The 20366-nt window shown below is 49.9% G+C and overlaps 1 protein-coding gene across 1 annotated transcript in view; it reads left to right on the forward strand.

The window, feature by feature from the left end:
* The first annotated feature begins 8695 nt into the window (after positions 1-8695).
* gars1 (glycyl-tRNA synthetase 1) overlaps positions 8696-20366 on the forward strand; it is a 55990-nt gene continuing 44319 nt past the window's right edge. The window contains exon 1 of the mRNA XM_078426243.1: positions 8696-9049. Coding sequence (XP_078282369.1) covers positions 8759-9049 — 291 coding nt within the window. The 5' untranslated portion in view covers positions 8696-8758. The remainder of the gene's footprint in view (positions 9050-20366) is intronic.

Here is a 20366-nt window from a genome sequence, read left to right on the forward strand (position 1 = left end):
AAAGGTTCCTCCTCGGATCCCCTGTGAATCTCTTGCCCCTTCACTTTCAAAATCTTCCTCTCCAAAAAAAGCACCTAGTTTTATACACTTCTGCTGTGATCTGCGGATGAGTTCTGAGTAGTAGTATAGGTTTATTATTGTTATGTGTACTTGGCTACAGTAAAAAGCTTTGTTTTGCATGCTATTCAATACAATCAAGTCAAGCTCAAGTACAACAGGTAGAGCAGAGGGGAAGACACAGAGTGCAGAATATAGTGCTCAGCATTGTAGAGCATCGGTTCCAGAGACAAGGTCCAATGCCCGCAATGGGGTGGAGGCGAATCGGACAGTACCCTAGCTTATGGAAGGACTGTTCAGAAGCCTGATAACAGAGGGGAAGAAGCTGTTCCTGGGTCTGGAGTTGCGCGCTTCAAGCTTCTGCTTGACGAGAGCAGGGTGCAGGAATGACCAGGGTGGGACAAGTCTTTGATTCTGTTGACTGCTTTTCTGAGGCAGTGTAAAGTGTAGGTGGAATCGATAGTGGGGGAGTCTGGTCTGTGTGATGGACTGAGCTACATCTACAACTCTCTACGATTTCTTGCTGTGGTGGGCAGAGCTGTTCCCAAACCCAGGCGGTGATGCAACCAGACAGTGTGCATCTGTCCATGGTGCATCTGTGGTAGTCACTAACTGTGATGTAAGGGAGGGATTTTTTGAAAGGTTTGTAGTGTCTCCCCCACTGTCTACCCTTGGGTTCTGCAGCTTCCGGTAGCTCACTTTCTGTGTATCAGAGCAGACCACTGCTCTGCAAGTCATCCATCTGTGATACTAGCTCACCACCCATAGCCGGGATGGAACCCAGGTCTCCGGTGCTGCAAGCGTTGTAAGGCAGCAACTCTACCACTGCACCAGGGTGTATTTTTAAAGCGGAGTTGGTGGGTTCTTGATTAGTAAGGACGTCAAAAGTTATGGGGAGAAGGCAGGAGAATGGGGGTGAGAGGGGAAGATAGATCAGCCATGATGGAACGGCGGAGTGGACTCGATGGGCCAAATGGCGGAACCTTGCTCCTTTGTCTCATGGTCTTACGATTTTACAAGTGTTCTGAGCCGTATTCTCGGGTGGTTCCAATGTCTCGGCCCACTAACACCGATTCTTTGTCTTTCATGCTGCCCTCTAGCTGAATACTGACCCAGCAGCTGCTTCCCCCTGCACCAGATCCTTTCCGGGTTGTGCGACATGTTGAATTGCTGTGACTTTCCTCCCCAAATAAATTGCAAACGCTTCATTCACTTCCTCGTTGCCTTATTGATGTGGAGTTTCAAACCGGCGGCAGGTCAAAAGGTGGCGAAAGAGAAAGGAATGATGTTCTTCAAGCGCTCCGGGAGGCACGGTGGCGCAGCGCGTAGAGCCTCAGCCTCACAGCACCGTAGACCCGGCTTCCATCCCTACCTCGGCTGCTTTCTGTGCGTGTGTGTGGAGTTTGTACGATCTCCCTGTGACCGCGTGGGTTTCCCCTGGGTGTTCCGGTTTCCTCCCACATCCCAAAGACGTGCAAGATTGGCCCTCGGTAAATTGCCCCTATTGTTTAGTTTAGTTTAGAAATACAGCATGGAAACGGGCCCACGCCAACCAATGATGACCAATATACAAGATCTATCCTACACGCTAGGGACAGAAAATAGGTGCAGGAGGAGGCCATTTGGCCCTTCGAGCCAGCACCGCCATTCATTGTGATCATGGCTGATCATCCACAACCAGTCTCTAAACTAAAAAACTAAACACCCCCTGTATCTGAAACTTCCTTGAGGGAGTATTTCTGTCAGTTCATTATTATCAAGTGTACCAAGATACAATGAAAAACATAGAAAATAGGTGCAGGAGGAGGCCATTCAGCCCTTCGAGCCAGCATCGCCATTCATTGTGATCATGGCTGATCATCCACAATCAGTAACCCATGCATGCCTTCTCCCCATATCCCTTGATTCCACTAGCCCCTAGAGCTCTATCTAACTCTCTCTTAAATTCATCCAGTGAATTGGCCTTCACTGCCCCCTGTGGCAGTCCTTTTATAATTTTATATGTTTCTATAAGATCCTCTCTCATCCTTCTAAACTCCAGCGAATGTAAGCCTAGTCTTTTCAATGTTTCCTCATATGACAGTCCCGCCATCCCAGGGATCAATCTAATGAACCTACGCAGCACAGCCTCAATTACAAGGATGTCCTTCCTCAAATTAGGAGACCAATACTGTACACAATACTCCAGATGTGGTCTTACCAGGGCCCTATACAACTGCAGAAGAATCTCTTTACTCCTAAAGTGAAATCCTCTCGTTATTAAGGCCAACATGCCATTAGCTTTCTTCTCTGCCTGCTGTACCTGCACGCCAACTTTCAGTGACTGGTGTGCAAGGACACCCAGGTCTCGCTGCAACTCCCCCTTACCTAACCTCACACCATTGCGATAATAATCTGCCTCCTTGTTTTTGCCGCCAAAGTGGATAACCTCACATTTATCTATATTATACTGCATCTGCCACGCATCTGCCCACTCACTGAACCTGTCCAGGTCACCCTGCAACCTCCTAACATCCTCTTCACAGTTCACACTGCCACCCAGCTTTGTGTCATCCGCAAACGTGCTAGTGTTGCTTCTAATTCCCTCTTCCAAATCATTAATATATATGGTAAACAGTTGCGGCCCCAACACTGAGCCTTGCCGCATTCCCCTCGCCACTGCCTGCTATTCTGAAAAGGACCCGTTTACTCCTAATCTTTGTTTCCTGTCTGCCAACCAATTTTCTATCCATGTCAACACCCTACCCCCAATACCATGTGCTCTAATTTTACTCAACAATCTCCCGCGTGGGACCTTATCAAAGGCTTTCTGAAAGTCTAGATACACTACATCCACTGGCTCCCTTTCATCCATTTTACTTGTCACATCCTCAAAAAATTCCAGAAGATTAGTCAAGCATGATTTCCCTTTCATAAATCCATGCTGACTTGGACTTATCCTTTTACTGCTATCCAATTATTAAATGCTATACCGTTATTAACTCTTTAATAATTGACTACAGCATCTTTCCCACCACCGAAGTCAGGCTAACTGGTCTGCAATTCCCCGTTTTCTCTCTCGCTCCTTTCTTGAAAAGTGGGATAACATTAGCTATCCTCCAATCCACAGGAACTGATCCTGAATCTATTGAACATTGGAAAATGATCGTCAATGCGTCCATTATTTCTAGAGCCACCTCCCTGAGGACCTTGGGATACAGACTATCAGGCCCAGGGGATTTATCATCCTTCAGTCCCATTAGTCTACCCAATACTATTTCTCGCCTCATGCAAATTTCTTTCAGTTCCTCTATCCCCCTAGATCCTCTGTCCTCCAGTACATCTGGGAGATTGTTTGTTTCTTCCTTCGTGAAGACAGATCCGAAGTACGTGTTCAACTCTTCTGCCATTTCCTTGTTACCCATAATAATTTCACCCATGTCTGCCTTCAAGGGACCCACATTTGACTTTGCTACTCTTTTTCTCTTAACATATCTAAAGAAGCTTTTACTGTCCTTCTTTATATTCTTGGCCAGCTTCCCCTCGTACTTCATCTTTTCAGGCCATATTGCCCGTTTTGTTACCTTCTGTTGTCCTATGAAAGTTTCCCAATCCTCTGGCTTCCTGCTACTCTTTGCTGTGTTATACATCTTTTCTTTTATCATATCATATCATATCATATATATACAGCGCGGAAACAGGCCTTTTCGGCCCACCAAGTCCGCGCCGCCCAGCGATCCCCGTACATTAACACTATCCTACACCCACTAGGGACAATTTTTACATTTACCCAGCCAATTAACCTACAAACCTGTACGTCTTTTTAGTTTTATTTCATCCCTAACTTCCCTTGTCAGCCACGGTTGCCTCTTACTCCCCTTAGAATCTTTCTTCCACTTTGGAATGAAATGATCCTGCATCTTCTGGATTATGCCCAGAAATTCCTGCCTTTGCTGTTCCACCGTCATTCCTGCTAGGATCCCTTTCCAGTCGACCTTGGCCAGCTCCTCTCTCATGCCTTCATAGTTTTCAACTTTGAACTTTGTTCAACTGCAACACTGACACTTCCGATTTAACCTTCTCCTTCTCAAATTGCAGATTAAAACTAATCATATTATGATCACTACCTCCAAGCGGTTCCTTTACCTCGAGTTCTCTTATCAAATCTGGTTCATTGGACATCACTAAATCCAGAATTGCCTTTTCTCTGGTAGGCTCCATTACAAGCTGCATTAAGAATCCATCTCGGAGGCACTCTACAAACTCTCTTGCTTGGGGTCCAGACCCAACCTGCTTTTCCCAGTCTACCTGCATATTGAAATTCCCCATCACCACAGTGGCATTACCTTTGTTACATGCCAGTTTTAACTCCTGCTGCAACTTACACCCTACATCCGGGCTACTATTTGGGGGGTCTGTAGATAACACCAATTAGTGTCTTCTTACCTTTACAATTCCTCAACTCTATCCACAGTGACTCTACCTCATCAGTCCCTATGTCGCCCCTCGCAAGGGACTGAATTTCGTCCCTTACCAGCAGAGCTACCCCACCGCCTCTGGCCACCTGCCTGTCCTTTCTATAGGATGTATAACCCTGAATATTAAGTTCCCAGGCCCGATCCTCCTGCAGCCACGTCTCTGTAATCCCCACAATGTCATATCTACCAACCTCTAACTGAGCCTCAAGCTCATCTACTTTACTTCATATACTTCGCGCATTCATATACAATACTTTTAATTCCTTAATCGTCTCACACTTCACATCGATCCCTATTACACTTGGCCATACTCTCCTATCTCTTTCTTTCCTGTTAATTCTGGGGTCATTAACTATCCCTTTACTCTCTTTCCCTTTAACTCCATCCTTGACTATCCCATTTGACACCCCCACCTGTGTTATCCAGTCAGATGATACCATACATGAGCACAATCAAAGCCATAAACAAGTACAACAGGTAGTGCAAATAGAAAAATACCAGGGTGCAGAATATAGTGTTGCAGTGTTACATTTATCAGACTTACATCCAAGCTTATGGGAGGACCAAAGCTAGACACAAAATGCTGCAGTGACTCCATGGGACAGGCAGCATCTCTGGACAGAAGGGATGAGTGATGTTTCTGGTCGAGACGCTTCTTCAGACTGAAAGTCAGGGGAAAGGGAAATGAGAGATATAGACGATGATGTAGAGATATAGAACAAATTAATGAAAGATATGCCCCACACACTGACCCCTCCCCACACACTGACTCCTCCCCACACACTGACCCCTCCCCACACACTGACCCCTCCCCCACACACTGACCCCTCCCCCACACACTGACCCCTCTCCCAGACACTGACCCCTCCCCCAGACACTGACCCCTCCCCCACACACTGACCCTTCCCCCACACAGACCCCTCCCCCACACTGACCCCTCTCCCAGACACTGACTCCTCCCCGACACTGACCCCTACCCACACTGACCCCTCCCCACACACTGACCCCTCCCCACACACTGACCCCCTCCCCTACACACTGACCCCTCCCCCACACACTGACCCTTCCCCCACACACTGACCCCTCCCCCACACTGACCCCTCTCTCAGACACTGACTCCTCCCCGACACTGACCCCTACCCACACTGACCCCTCCCCCACACACTGACCCCTTCCCACACTGACCCCTCCCCCACACACTGACCCCTCTTCCAGACACTGACCCCTCCCTGACACACTGACCCCTCTCCCAGACACTGACCCCTCCCCCACACTGACCCCTCTCCCAGACACTGACCCCTCCCCCAGACACTGACCCCTCTTCCAGACAGACCCCTCCCCGACACTGACCCCTACCCACTGACCCCTCCCCCCGACACTGACCCCTCCCACACACTGACCCCTCCCCCACACTGACTCCTCCCCCACACTGACCTGTCCCCCACACACTGACCCCCCCGACACTGACCTCTCCCCCACCCTGACCCCTCCCCACACACTGACCCCTCCCCCACACACTGACCCCTCCCCCACACACTGACCCCTCCCCCACACACTGATCCTTCCCCCACACATTGACCCCCCACCACACAGTGACGCCTCTTCTCGCAGCGGTTACGGTGGCGCAACGGTAGAGTTGCTGCCTTACAGCGAATGCATCGACAGAGACCCAGGTTCGATCTTGCGTGGGTACTGGTTCCAAAAGGGTTATCTAGATTTTTTATGTGGGCAAGTTCGGTGAGATGATCCATGTCCAAGTTGTCGAGCTGTGACTTGAAGAGTGACAAGGTTGGTGCACATCTGGTGGTGTCGGGAAGGATGTTCCACTCTGGGATAGTCCATGGATATAGTGACTGCAGGTAGCTATTAATTTTTGCTCTAATTCCAGTATAAATGAAATGACCTGAGGACTGTAAATTTCTGGGTATTGGATTGAATAAAGCGAGATATGTTACTGGGGATGATGCAAGGAGTGTCTTTGTAGATAGTACATAAGCAGGCTTTGATGCGTCTTGACTCCAGCGACTTCCAGCCGCTGTCTGGCCTGAGTAATCGTCACAAACAAACCGTGCTGCACGCCTCTGAACCTTGTCAAGGGTGTCAATGTTATTTTTTCGGTAAGGGTCCCATATTGTCTGGCAATATTCCAACAGTGGGCGGACAAGTGTTATGTACGCTACCTCCTTTGTTGGTTTGTCACAACCGGATAAATTTCTCCGAAGGCCCAAAGTTCTGTTTGCTTTTGTGGCAATCTGGTTTATGTGTCTGTTCCAGGCTCGGCCAGATGCGAGTTCAACTACCAGGTATGGGAGGTGATCAACTTCTTTCAGCAAGGATGAAAGACACCCCCTACATGGCCACCCTTTGCTACCTCGGTGTTTGAAATCACGCAGAAGTTTCCTCTCTTCTGTCCATCCCCGGGGCTGCAGTGCATCATCCAGAAGGCTCAAACTCTGGGAAGAGAGACTAGAGAAATCTCCGGAGACACTCACAGGGCAATCGATCCATCTGAGAAACTCCCGCCAGGTTCCGACCAACCGTGGATAACCTGGCGCAGTCTCAACAGACTGCGGACAGGCGTGGGGAGGAGCAAACCGAACATGCTGAAGTGGGGATATACTGAAGATGCGGCAGACTGCGAGTGTGGACGGAGCCTCCAGACTATGGAACATCTCCTGAGCTGTGGACATGCTGCATGACACACGCACTGTAAAGGATCTTGCTGAGGCCAACCACGTGGCACTAATATTTACTCGCGATTGGCAAATGACGTGGCATAAAATTTGTTCGCTATTGGCAAACAAGTTGTGTGATGACACGAATAAATAAATAAATAAGCCCCATGCAGCCGTTGGTGCGCGTCCCCGCCTCTCCCCGCCCCCGTCCCCAGCGCTAATAGCTGCCACACCAAACGAGTTGACACTGTCCTTAACTCGGTAATGTGGGTCATCACAGAGACGCTTAAGTCAACACCTTTGCAGTGGCTCCCTGTCCTCTCTCACATCGCCCTTCCCAGCACACGCAGAAGGGAGAGGATGTTGAAAGATTGGTGCACCATCGAGGCCAACCCTGACCTTCCCATCCATGCTGACTTGAACAATCTGCCCAACATGCGCATGAAGTCCCGCAAACCCTTCTGGTCTTCAGCCAAATCCCTGGAAGACTTTGACCCCAAGACTGAGTGGCACAGAGCCTGGAAAGATGCCAACACCAACAACGAAGAGGTCATCACAGACCCCCACAGTGAAACCACCCAGCAACTGATGCTGCTCTGGCCTGGATGTCTACCCTTGGCCTACAACTTTAGGCTGTGCACGCCATACGCACGAAGAAGAAGCCCCTCGCGCGCGTCCCCCCCCTCCCTGGTAGTGCGTGTGCGTGTCCCCGCCCCTCGCGCTCCATGCGGCCGTTGGCGCGCGTCCCCCCCTCCCTGGTAGTGCGTGTGCGTGTCCCCGCCCCTCGCGCTCCATGCGGCCGTTGGCGCTCGTCCCCGCCCCTCCCTGGTAGTGCGTGTGCGTGTCCCCGCCCCTCGCGCTCCATGCGGCCGTTGGCGCGCGTCCCCGCCCCTCCCTGGTAGTGCGTGTGCGTGTCCCCGCCCCTCGCGCTCCATGTAGCCGTTGGCGCGCGTTCCCGCCCCTCCCTGGTAGTGTGTGTGCGTGTGCGCGTCCCCGCCGCTCGCGCTCCATGCGGCCGTTGGTGCGCGTCCCCTCCCCTCCCTGGTAGTGCGTGTCCCCGCCCCTCGCGCTCCATGCGGCCGTTGGTGCGCGTCCCCGCCCCTCCCCTCGCGCCTCATGCAGCCGTTGGTTCGCGTCACAGCCGTGCCCAGGCCCTCCATGGCCCCGGCCCAGCCCCTCCATAGCCCCGCCCCCCCCCTCAGCCCCTCGCGCCCCATGCAGCCGTTGGTGCGCGTCACCGCCGTGCCTCTGGCCCCGCCCACAGCCCGATATGACCCCGCCCCCTCCCACAGCCCCTCGCGCCCTATGCAGCCGTTGGTGCGCGTCACCGCCATGTCCCTGGTCTCTGCCCGCCCCCCAGCCCCTCTCTGGCCCCGCCCCTTCCCACAGCCCCTCGCGCCCCATGCAGCCGTTGGCGCGCGTCACCGCCGTGTCCCTGGCCTCTGCCCGCGCCCCAGCCCCTCCCTGGCCCCGCCCCCTCCCACAGCCCCTTACGCGTCACCGCATCTCGCTGACTCCGCCCCCCAGCCCCTCCATGGCCCCGCTCCCTCCCACAGCCCCTCGCGCCCCATGCAGCCGTTGGTGCGCGTCCCTGCTGCTGCTGCTGCCGCCGCCGCCGCCGCCGCGTCCCTCGCCTCTCCCTGTGCGCGCGCTTTGCTGCTGCGGTTGTCCGGCGGCTGGGCGGCGCGGGCGCGGCTGTCGGGCCCCGGCCTCCATTACCAGCTGCACCGGCATCACCACCAGCAGCACCGGCATCAGCTGCAGCCGCTGCCGCCACCACCACAGGCCGCCACCATGGATGGAGACGCGAGTGGCGTGGAGATGGTGCTGGCGCCGCTGAGGCAGGCGGTGCGGGAACAGGTAGGACAGGGCAGGGGAGGGGATGGCAGTGGCTGGCAGGGCAGGGGCTGGCAGGGCAGGGGAGGGGATGGCAGTGGCTGGCAGGGCAGGGGATGGCAGGGCAGTGGCTGGCAGGGCAGTGGCTGGCAGGGCAGGGGCTGGCAGGGCAGGGGCTGGCAGGGCAGGGGCTGGCAGGGCAGTGGCTGGCAGGGCAGTGGCTGGCAGGGGAGGGGATGGCAGGGCAGGGGCTGGCAGGGCAGGGGCTGGCAGGGCAGGGGCTGGCAGGGCAGGGGCTGGCAGGGGAGGGGATGGCAGTGGCTGGCAGGGCAGTGGCTGGCAGGGCAGTGGCTGGCAGGGCAGGGGATGGCAGGGCAGGGGATGGCAGGGCTGGCAGGGCAGGGGATGGCAGTGGCTGGCAGGGCAGTGGCTGGCAGGGCAGGGGATGGCAGGGCAGGGGATGGCAGGGCAGTGGCTGGCAGGGCAGTGGCTGGCAGGGCAGGGGATGGCAGGGCAGTGGCTGGCAGGGCAGGGGATGGCAGGGCAGGGGATGGCAGGGCAGTGGCTGGCAGGGCAGGGGATGGCAGGGCAGTGGCTGGCAGGGCAGGGGATGGCAGGGCTGGCAGGGCAGGGGATGGCAGGGCAGTGGCTGGCAGGGCAGGGGATGGCAGGGCTGGCAGGGCAGGGGATGGCAGGGCAGTGGCTGGCAGGGCAGTGGCTGGCAGGGCAGGGGATGGCAGGGCAGGGGATGGCTGGGTAGGGCAGAGGAGGGGATGACAGTACAGGGGATGGCTGGGCTGGGCAGGGGATGGCAGGGCTGAGCGGGGATGCCAGGGTAGTGGATGGCAGGGCAGTGGATGGGGGGGCAATTGATGGCCAGGGCAGTGGATGGCAGGGCAGTGGATGTGGGGGGGGCAATTGATGGCCAGGGCAGGGGCTCGGCCTCGGTGTGTAGATTGTGCCTTAATTTACAATTTATCACTGCTATTCATTATTCATTTCTTACACTGCATTGTAACTTTTATTCTTGTATTTTATACCTGTCTTATTTTATTTTAGCTTGTTTTCGTTTTCTGCTCTCTTTAATGACTGTTTTTAATTGCTTTTAACTGCTCTTTAATGTTTTATGTAAAGCACTTTGAATTGCCTTGTTGCTGAAGTGCTATATAAATAAATTTGCCTGGCCTTGTCTACTGAACGCATTTCCCTCTTCTTCCCTGAAGAAGGTATCTCGACCCCGAAACGTCACCCATTCATTCCCTTCTCTCCAGAGATGCTGCCTGTTCTGCTGAGATACTCGAGCATTTTTGCATCTACCTTTGCATTTCCCTCTATGCTCTGTATAGAAAGCAACTGCAGATGCTGTTTTAAACCGAAGATTAGACACAAAAAGCTGGAGTAACTCGGCCGGACAGGCAGCATCCTCTGTGCTCTGTTGTCTGTCATCGTCATCGTGTTTAATTTATCTGCTATATTTCCATGAGTTCAAGCCTAATCTTTGATGGTGACAGAAGGTTGCAGAAAGGTAGGGGAGTCTGCAAGATAAACAAACATGATGCAAGCATTCGAGAGATTGAGTTATAAGGAGGGACTGGAAAGCCTGTGGCTGTTTTCCCTGGAGCACAGGAATAAGACGTTGGTGAGACCGCATTTAGAATATTGTGTTCAGTTCTGGGCACCATGTTATAGGAAAGATATTGTCAAGCTACGCACGGTAGCGCAGCGGTAGAGTTGCTGCTTTACAGCGAATGCAGCGCCGGAGACTCAGGTTCGATCCTGATTACGGGTGCTGCACTGTAAGGAGTTTGTACGTTCTCCCCGTGACCTGCGTGGGTTTTCTCCGAGATCTTCGGTTTCCTCCCACACTCCAAAGACGTACAGGTATGTAGGTTAATTGGCTGGGTAAATGTAAAAATTGTCCCTAATGGGTGTAGGATAGTGTTAATGTACGGGGATCGCTGGGCGGCACGGACTTGGTGGGCCGAAAAGGCCTGTTTCCGGCTGTATATATATGATATGATATGATATGAAGCTTGAAAGGGTTCAGAAAAGATTTACGAGGATATTGCCAGGACTAGAGGGTGTGAGCTATAGGGAGAGGTTGAGCAGGCTGGGTCTCTATTCCATGGAGCGTAGGAGGATGAAGGGAGATCTTATAGAGGTGTACAAAATCATGAGAGGAATAGCACAGCCTTTTACCCAGAGTAGGGGAATCGAGGACGAGAAGACATTGGTTCCGGGTGAAGGAAAAAAGATTGAATAGGAATTCGAGGGGTAACTTTTTCACACAGAGGGTGGTGGGTGTATGGAACAAGCTGTCAGAGGAGGTAGTTGAGGCTGAGACTATCCCATCGTTCAAGAAACAGTTGGACAGGTACATGGATAGGACAGGTTTGGAGGGTTATGGACCAAGAGCAGGCAAGTGGGACTAGGGTAGCTGGGACATTGTTGGCCGGTGTGGGCAAGTTATCAATCTATGACTATGATTATAGAGACATATAATTACAAAGGGTATGTTTAAGGTAGATATCACAGTCTTTTCCCGGGGTAGAGGAGACGAAAACTAGAGGGTGCAGGTTTAAGGCGTGAGGGGGAAGATTTAATGGGGATGTGAGGGGCAAGTTCTTCACACGCGTGGGTGGAATGAACTACCATCTTCGTCAGATTGAAAGTAGAGGTAGGGGGGAGGGGTTGACAGTAGTTGAGGAAGATACAGTTATGACTGCAAAAGACATGGACAGGAACGTGGATAGGAAAGGTTTTGGGAGGAGTGCGTATAGGAAAGTGGGATTAGAAACATAGAAAAATAAGTACAGGAGTTGGCCATTCGGCCCTTCGAGCCAGGTCCCCCATTCAATATGTTCATGGCTGATCATCTAAAATCATTACCCCGTTCCTGCTTTTTCCCCGATATCTCTTGATTCCTTCAGCCCCAAGAGCTAAATGTAACACTCGCTTGAAAACATCCAGTGAAATGGCCTCCATTGTCTTCTGTGGCAGAGAATTCCAGATTCACAACTCTCTGGGTGAAGAAGTTTTTCCTCATCTCAGTCCTAAATGGCCTGCCCCTTATTCTTAAACTATGACCCCTGGTTCTGGACTTCCCCAACATCGGGAACATTTTTGCTATATCTAGCCTGTCCAATCCTTTAAGGATTTTATATGTTTCTGTAAGATCCCCTCTCATCCGTGTAAATTCCAGTGAATACAAGCCCAGTTGACCCATTCTTTCATCATATATCAGTCCTGCCATCCTGGGAATTAACCTGGTGAACCCAGGTAGCACTCCCTCAATGGCGATAATGCCTTCCTCAAATTAGCAGACCAAAATCGCACACAATACTCCCGGTGCGGCCTCACCAGGGCCATGTACAACTGCAGTAGGACCTCTTTGCTCCCAAACTCTCGTCCTCTCGCAATGAAGGCCAACATGCCATTACCTTTCTCGACTATCTGTTGTACCTGCATGCTTACTTTCAGTGACTGATGTACAAGGACACCCAGGTCTCGTTGAACCTCCCCTTTTCCTAATCTGACACCATTCAGTCTGAAGAAGGGTCTCAACCCGAAACGTCACCGATTCCTTGTCTCCAGAGCTGCTGCCTGTCCCTCTGAGTTACTCCAGCTTTTTTTGTCTACCATTCATTCTAATAATATGCCTTCCTGTTCTTGCCACCAAAGTGGATAACCTCACATTTATCCACATACTGCATCTGCAATGCGTCTGCCCACTCACCCAACCTGTCCAAGTCACCTTGCAGCCTCATAGCATCCTCCTCGCAGCTCATACTGCCACCCAGCTTTGTGTCATCCGCACACTTGGAGATGTCACATTTAATTCCCTTGTCTAAATTGTTAATATGTACTGTAAATAACTCGGGTCCCAGCACCGAGCCTTGCGGCACCCCACTAGTCACTGCCTGCCATTCTGAAAAGGACCCATTAATTCCTACTCTTTACTACTTCCTGTCTGCCAACCAGTTCTCTATCCATGTCAATACCCTACCCCCAATACCATGTGCTCTAATTCTGCATTCTAATCTCTTGTGTGGGACTTTGTCAAAGGCTTTTTGAAATTCCAGATACACCACATCCACTGCTCTCCCTTATCTATTCTACTTTTACGTCCTCAAAAAATTCCAGAAGATCAGTCAAGCATGATTTCCCCTTCATAAATCCCTTCATGTTCCCAATCATATGTTTATTGAAACATATAAGATTATTAAGGGATTGGACATGCTAGAGGCAGGAAACATGTTCCCAATGTTGGGGGAGTCCCGAACCAGGGGCCACAGTTTAAGAATAAGGGGTAGGCCATTTAGAACGGAGATGAGGAAGAACTTTTCACTCAGAGAGTTGTGAAGCTGTGCAATTCTCTGCCTCAGAAGGCCAATTCTCTGGATGTTTTCAAGAGAGAGTTAGATAGAGCTCTTAATGATAGCGGAGTCAGGGGATATGGGGAGAAGGCAGGAACGGGGTACTGATTGTGCATGATCAGCCTTGATCACGGTGAATGGCGGTGCTGGCTCGAAGGGCCACATGGCCTACTCCTGCACCTATTGTCTATTGTCTATAAATCCATGCTGACTTTGACCGATCCTGTCACTGCTTTCCAAATGTGCTGCTATAACATAAGCGTCTTTGAGTATATGAAAAGCGCTATATAAATAAAATGCATTATTATTATTATTATTATTATAACATCTTTAATAATCGACTCGAGCATCTTCCCCACTACCGATGCAAGGCTAACTGGTCTATGATTCCCCATTTTCTCCTCCCTTCTTTCTTAAAAAGTGGAGTTACATTGGCTACCTCCAGTCCACAGGAAGTGATCCAGAGTTGAGAGATCATTGGAAATGATCACCAATGCATCCACAATTTCGAGGGCCACCTCCTTGAGTACTCTGGGATGCAGACCATCAGGCCCTGGGGATTTATCTGCCTTCAGTCCCAACGGTTTACCTAACAGTATTTCCTGACTAATGTGGATTCCCTTCAGTTCCTCCCCACCACTAGATCCTCGGTCCCCATGTATTTCTGGGAGATTGTTTGTGTCTTCCTTAGTGAAGACAGAACCAAAGTACTTGTTTAACTGTTCTGCCATTTCCTCGTTTCCCATTATAAATTTGCCTGTATCTGATTATAAGGAACCTACATTTGTCTTCATAAAATAGGTGCAGGTGTAGGCCCTTTGAGCCGTTCAATAGGATCATGGCTGATCATCCAAAATCAGTACCTCGTTCCTGCTTTTTCCCCAAACCCCTTGATTCCGTTAGCCCTAAGAGCTAAATCTAACTCCCTCTTGAAAACATCCAGTGAATTGGCCTCCACTGCCTTCTGTGCGGTCACAGTGGAGCAGCAGTAGAGTTGCTGCCTTACAGCAAATGCAGCGCCGGAGACCCGGGTCCCATCCCGACTACGCGTGCTGTCTGTACGGAGTTTGTGCATTCTCCCCGTGACCTGCGTGGGTTTTCTCTGATATCTTCGGTTTCATCCCACACTCCAACGACGTGCAGGTTTGTTGGTTAATTGGCTTGGTAAATGTAAAAATTGTCCCTAGTGGGTGTAGGATAGTGTTAATGGGCGGGGATCGCTGGTCGGCTCGGACCTGGTGGGCCAAAGGGCTGTTTCCGCGCTGTATCTCTAAACTAAAACTAAAGAATTCCACAGATTCACAACTCTGGGTGAAAAAGTTTTTCCTCATCTCAGTCCTCAGATTAACTCAGCTTGGTCAGGAAGGATGAGAGGCCAAATGGCCTGGTTCTGTGCTGTATAACTCTGAATCCATGATGGCAATATTAATATATGCCCCCTTGTAACCTGTACCAAGTACCCCCCAGTCAGTGAAGTACAGGTTTGTACTTCACTGTGAACATTGACTCTTGAGGTGTTGGCAGCCAAGTGCTGCCCCGGGATCCCCCACTAAAACCACTGTGCGAACTACCAGATAAGTATTTCCAGCGATACTGATGAAAGGAGAACTATTAGTCAAAAAATGAGAAGTCCCTGCCTTTTCCTGGAATTAGTGCCACAATGCTAATTCAAACCATATGAAAGCAATGGGGCCCCTCTTTTTAACATCTCATCTGAAAGGGAAAAGTGTTATTGCGAAGACATTGTCAGTGTTGTGGTGCTTGGATTCTTGCAGTCGGATTTGAACCGAGTTGGGGATGTGGCGTCAAAGATCCAGTGTCTGTTCCTCGGCACCGCTGCTAATGAAAATTGTTTGTTTAGGTTAAAGTTTAATTTTATTATTGTCACATGTACAGACGTACAGTGAAAATTAATTTTGTATGCCATCCAAACAGATCAGATAACACTGTATATAAATATAACCAAGGCAAACCCGTAAAATAGGTGGAGCGAAGGAGGAGATACAGAGTGCAGAATATACACCGATCAGCCTAAACATTATGACCTGATGAGCCAAAACATTATGACCACCTGCCTAATATGCAGTTGATCCTCCGTGTGCAGCCCCATACGCAGCAGGGTGCGATGCACTGTGTATTGTGAGACATTCCTCCCGTGACCACCATTAACATTTTCTGTGACTTGTGCCACAGTAGACCTTCTGTCGGTTCGAACCAGACGGGATAGCCTTCTTTGCCCTCGCGCATCGATGAGCCTTGGGCGGTTTGTGGTTTGTCCTTCCTCGGACCACTGTCGGTAGGTACTCGCCACTGCTGACCGGGAGCACCCCACAAGCCTTGCCGTTTCAGAGATGCTCTGAACCAGTCGTCTGGCCATAACAATTTGGCCCTTGCCAAAGTCGTTCAGGTCATTACTCCTGCCCATTTCTCCTGCATCCTGCACACCAACCTCAAGAACTGACTGTTCACTTGCTGCCGAATATATCCCACCCCTTGACAGGTGCCATTGTAACAAGATAATCAATGTTATTCACTTCGCCTGCCAGTGGTCATAATGTTTTGGCTGATCGGTGTCGTCCTCAGCATTGTCTGCAGAGAGGTCCCAACCTGAAACATTACCTATCCACGTTTTGCAGAGATGCTGACTGACCCGCTGAGTTACTACAGCACTTTGTCCTTTTTCAGCATTGCCCTTTGTCGCTGGAACTGACGCGTTGTAATGTCCACAATGGGGTAGACTTGTGAGGTTCAGTGCGGAATCAGGCCCTTCAGCCCACAGAGTCCGCGCGGACCAGCGATCACCTCATACGTTACACTCTAGGGCCAATATTATAATTTTTAAACTACAAACCTGTGCGTCTTTGGAGTGTGGGAGGAATCTGGAGCTCCCGGAGAAAACCCAGGCGGTCACAGGGAGAAGGTGCAGACTCCGTGCTGACAGCACCTATAGTCAGGATGGAACCCGGGTCTCTGGCACTGACAGCAACTCTGCCACTGTGATGGCAAAGGGGCAGATTGGACAGTTGTGTTAAATGGTTATACTGGCCTGTATGTGAAGTTGTTTTTTGATGTGCTGGATTTGGAGTGGGCAGCTTTGCTTTGTTAGCTGGGGTTGAGTTGTATGGTTGGAACTGAATGTAAAAGGCTCATGGTTGTGTTTGGAAGTGTTAGTCCCGGCACATCAAGTCTGCCCCATAACACACTGTGATCAATTCACTGAGATTCTGTTACATATGCTACATATTCATTGTAGCAGTCCCAACCTCCTGCACTACTTTGTATCAGGCACACTCACCACACACACACACACACTGTGATTAGGTATGTAAGCACTTTTCAGTATCACTACGCCACACAGGCAAGGAGCTGAATAAAGGAGTAAATTAAGGCAACTGAAACAACCTGAATTGTGTCGTTATTATCAGGACATCAAACCCGAAGACACAACATGGTGGCAGCGGTGACTTTCGAGTAAAAACCCGCGCTATTGTGAATCGCTATTGTGAATTAGGAACAGCGGCTGCAGAGAAATTGATTTTTTTTGTGCACCCGCCTAACAACACAAGATGGCGGCCTCCACAGCAGCAATGAGCCTCCACCCTACGATGAACTGGGACGCCGATGATGTGGTGGAGGCGTTCAAGAAATTCAAACAAAAGAGCCAGCTGGCATTTAAAAGCTTCCTGAAAGGAACTGCAGATGAAGAGAAGGTCAGTTATATTTTACTATGGCTCGGGGAGAAGGGTCTAGACATTTTTAACAGTTGGAGCTTAACAGAGCCTGACTGCAATAATCCGGGAATAGTCCTTGAAAGGTTTGCGAACCATATGGAGCCCAAATCAAACCACAGAATCCATCGGTATGAGTTCCAAGGGCTAAGACAAGACCCACAAGAAACAACCGACACTTTCCTTTCGAGACTAAGGAACGTGGCCAAGAAATGCAGATTTGGTGATGAAGATGACAGAATTGTCGACCAGCTAATATGGGGGTGCGCCCACCAAGAGGTCCAAAAGTCCCTAATAGGGAAAGACACCCTCAACCTAAAAGACGCCGTAGATGCTGCCAGAGCTTTCGAAGCCACAAGGAAACAAATGTCCTCCCTCTGCCTTCAAGTTGGCTCATCTCAGAGCAGCACCAGAGTGAATATAGACGCTCTCTCAAAACGTGACCCTGGCTCCACCTTAAAGGCTCCAAAGCAGACATTTTCTAGGCATGCAAACAAACAAGCAAGCCAAAGAAGCTGCTGGAACTGCGGTACAGAGCATGCATTTGATGATCGCAGGGCGTGCCCAGCATACGGGACTACCTGCAACTCATGTGGGAGGCCTAACCACTGGAAGAAAATGTGTAGGTCAACAAAATCATACAGCACCAAGCCAAAGCAGCAATGGTCAAAGAACGATAGAAATACGAGAAGGAAACAAATACACGCACACGTCCAACAGGAAGAGGAGATAACCTCAGATACCTCTGAGGAAGAATTCCTTTCCGTTGGGACCATTGACGTCCACGAAATGGGAAACAGCAAAACACATAGCAACAGAGAGGAAGCATATACTATAATACAACTACAGAAAAAAGTGGGAAAGAAAAGAACAACGATTAATCTAAGGCTCAAAATTGATACTGGAGCCCAGAGCAATATCTTACCAGTCAATCTTTACGGAAAGATATTCCCTGAACACATGACAAAAGATGGCAGCGTCAGGAAAGGAATCCTTGGAAGTAGCGATGTAGTCCTAGCTGCATACGGAGGTTCCATAATCCCACAGCTAGGCAAAATAATCATAGCAGGAACATACAAAGGGAAAGAAGTGAAATGCCCCTTCTTCATCACTAAATCGAAAGGACCTGCTATTCTCGGCCTGAACACGTGCCAAAGACTGAAGATTGTGTCAATCAACTATGAAATCAAGACAAACTCCTGCAGAATTGACAGAAACATACCCATCAAAAACCGGCCGCCCATCAGGAACAAAGAAGAATTGATGGACATGTACCCAGAGTGTTTTGACGATACCGTTGGTTGTTTTGAGGAATACGAATACCATATCACAGTAGACCCCAGTGTGAAGCCAGTGATCCACCCACCCCGCCGTGTTCCCCTTGAACTGAAAGAGAGGCTAAGGGAACAACTAAACGAAATGGAAGAAAAGGGCATCATCACAGCAATAACTAAACCAACTGATTGGGTAAATTCAATTGTTATCAAAGAAAAGCCAAACGGAAAACTAAGGATATGCCTTGATCCCAGGGATCTGAACAATGCATTGAAGCGCGACCATTATCCAACTCCAACCCTTGAAGAGATCACACCCGCACTAGCCGGTTCCAAGGTGTTCAGCAAGCTGGATGCTAGCAATGGATATTGGAACGTCAAAATAGACCGGAAGTCATCAATGCTCACCACTTTCAACACGCCATTTGGCAGATTCAGATTCAACAGGCTCCCATTCGGGCTGAAGGTGAGTCAAGATGTCTTCCAGCGGAAAATAGATGAAACATACAAAGGCTGTAAAGGGGCAATCGGGATAGCAGATGATATCCAAGTATACGGCAGAGATGAAAACACGCATGATTACAACCTCCATGAGGCTATGGAAAAAACTCGAAGAGCCGGCATAAAGCTCAATGCAGACAAATGCATAATCAAAGAAAGGGAGTGCAAATTCTTTGGACTGATTTACTCTGCAGAAGGAGTGAAACCGGACCCTACAAAAGTGGATGCTATCAACCACATGGAGGAACCCAAAGACAAGAAACAGTTAAGAAGTTTCCTAGGGCTCATACAATACATGGGAGTCTTCATACCTAAGCTTGCTAATCATACAGCAAATCTCCGTGAATTGATGAAAGACGACGCTGAATTTGATTGGTGTGCTTCACATAGCCAAGATTTTGGGAAATTAAAACAACTCATCAGCAAAGAAACGATCCTGCAGTACTATGACAGACAGAAACCTGTAACACTCCAAGTTGATGCCTCCATGAGAGGAGTTGGAGCAGTACTGATACAAAATGGCCGACCTATTGCGTATGCATCCAAAGCACTCACTCCTACAGAATCAAGGTACGCAAACATAGAGAGAGAACTCTTAGCAGTAGTCTATGGCTGCGAGAAATTTCACACTTACCTATATGGAAGGTATTTCGACATCGAAACAGACCACCGCCCTCTAGAACAAATCGGAAAAAAAAACCTCACCAAAGCACCAGCCAGACTACAGAGACTATTACTGAGGCTACAGAGCTACGACTACAACATCAGATACAAGCCAGGAAAAGACCTGCTGCTAGCTGACGCCCTATCCAGACTATCAACACATGACAAACAAGAGATGGAAGGGCTGAGCATAAAGATCCACCACATTGTGAGTGTGACAAGCGTGAAGCTGGAACAGATTAAAGAGGAAACAGCCAGAGATGAAGAACTCCAGCTCCTCACCCAAATGGTAATACAGGGGTGGCCAGAAAAGAGACAACAAGTTCAGCCTATCCTCCGCGAATACTGGACCATCCGTGATGATATTTCGGTAGAGAATGGAGTCCTGCTGGCCGGATCACGAATCATCATACCCAAGTCCATGAAAAAAGAAATCCTCGAAAAGATCCACCAAGGACACTTAGGAATGGAAAAGTGCAGACTCCGTGCTAAATCCGCTGTGTACTGGATAGGCATGTACAAGGACATAGAAAAGCTGGTATCTACATGCCACATATGCCAAAAATACAGGAATTCACAACAGAAGGAGGAAATGACACCCAGTGATATCCCAAGCCGGCCATGGCAAACCATCGGAGCAGACCTGTTCACAGAGAACCAGCAATGGTATTTGATTATGGCCTGCTACTACTCCAAATTCCCATTTGTGAGAAACATAAAGGACTTGAAAGCTAAAACAATTGTGTCAATTGTTAGAGGGTTGTTTGCAGAGCAAGGAATACCTGAGCAGATCGTATGT

This window comes from Rhinoraja longicauda, chromosome 2 (genome assembly GCF_053455715.1).
Source record: "Rhinoraja longicauda isolate Sanriku21f chromosome 2, sRhiLon1.1, whole genome shotgun sequence".
Lineage (NCBI taxonomy): Eukaryota > Metazoa > Chordata > Chondrichthyes > Rajiformes > Arhynchobatidae > Rhinoraja > Rhinoraja longicauda.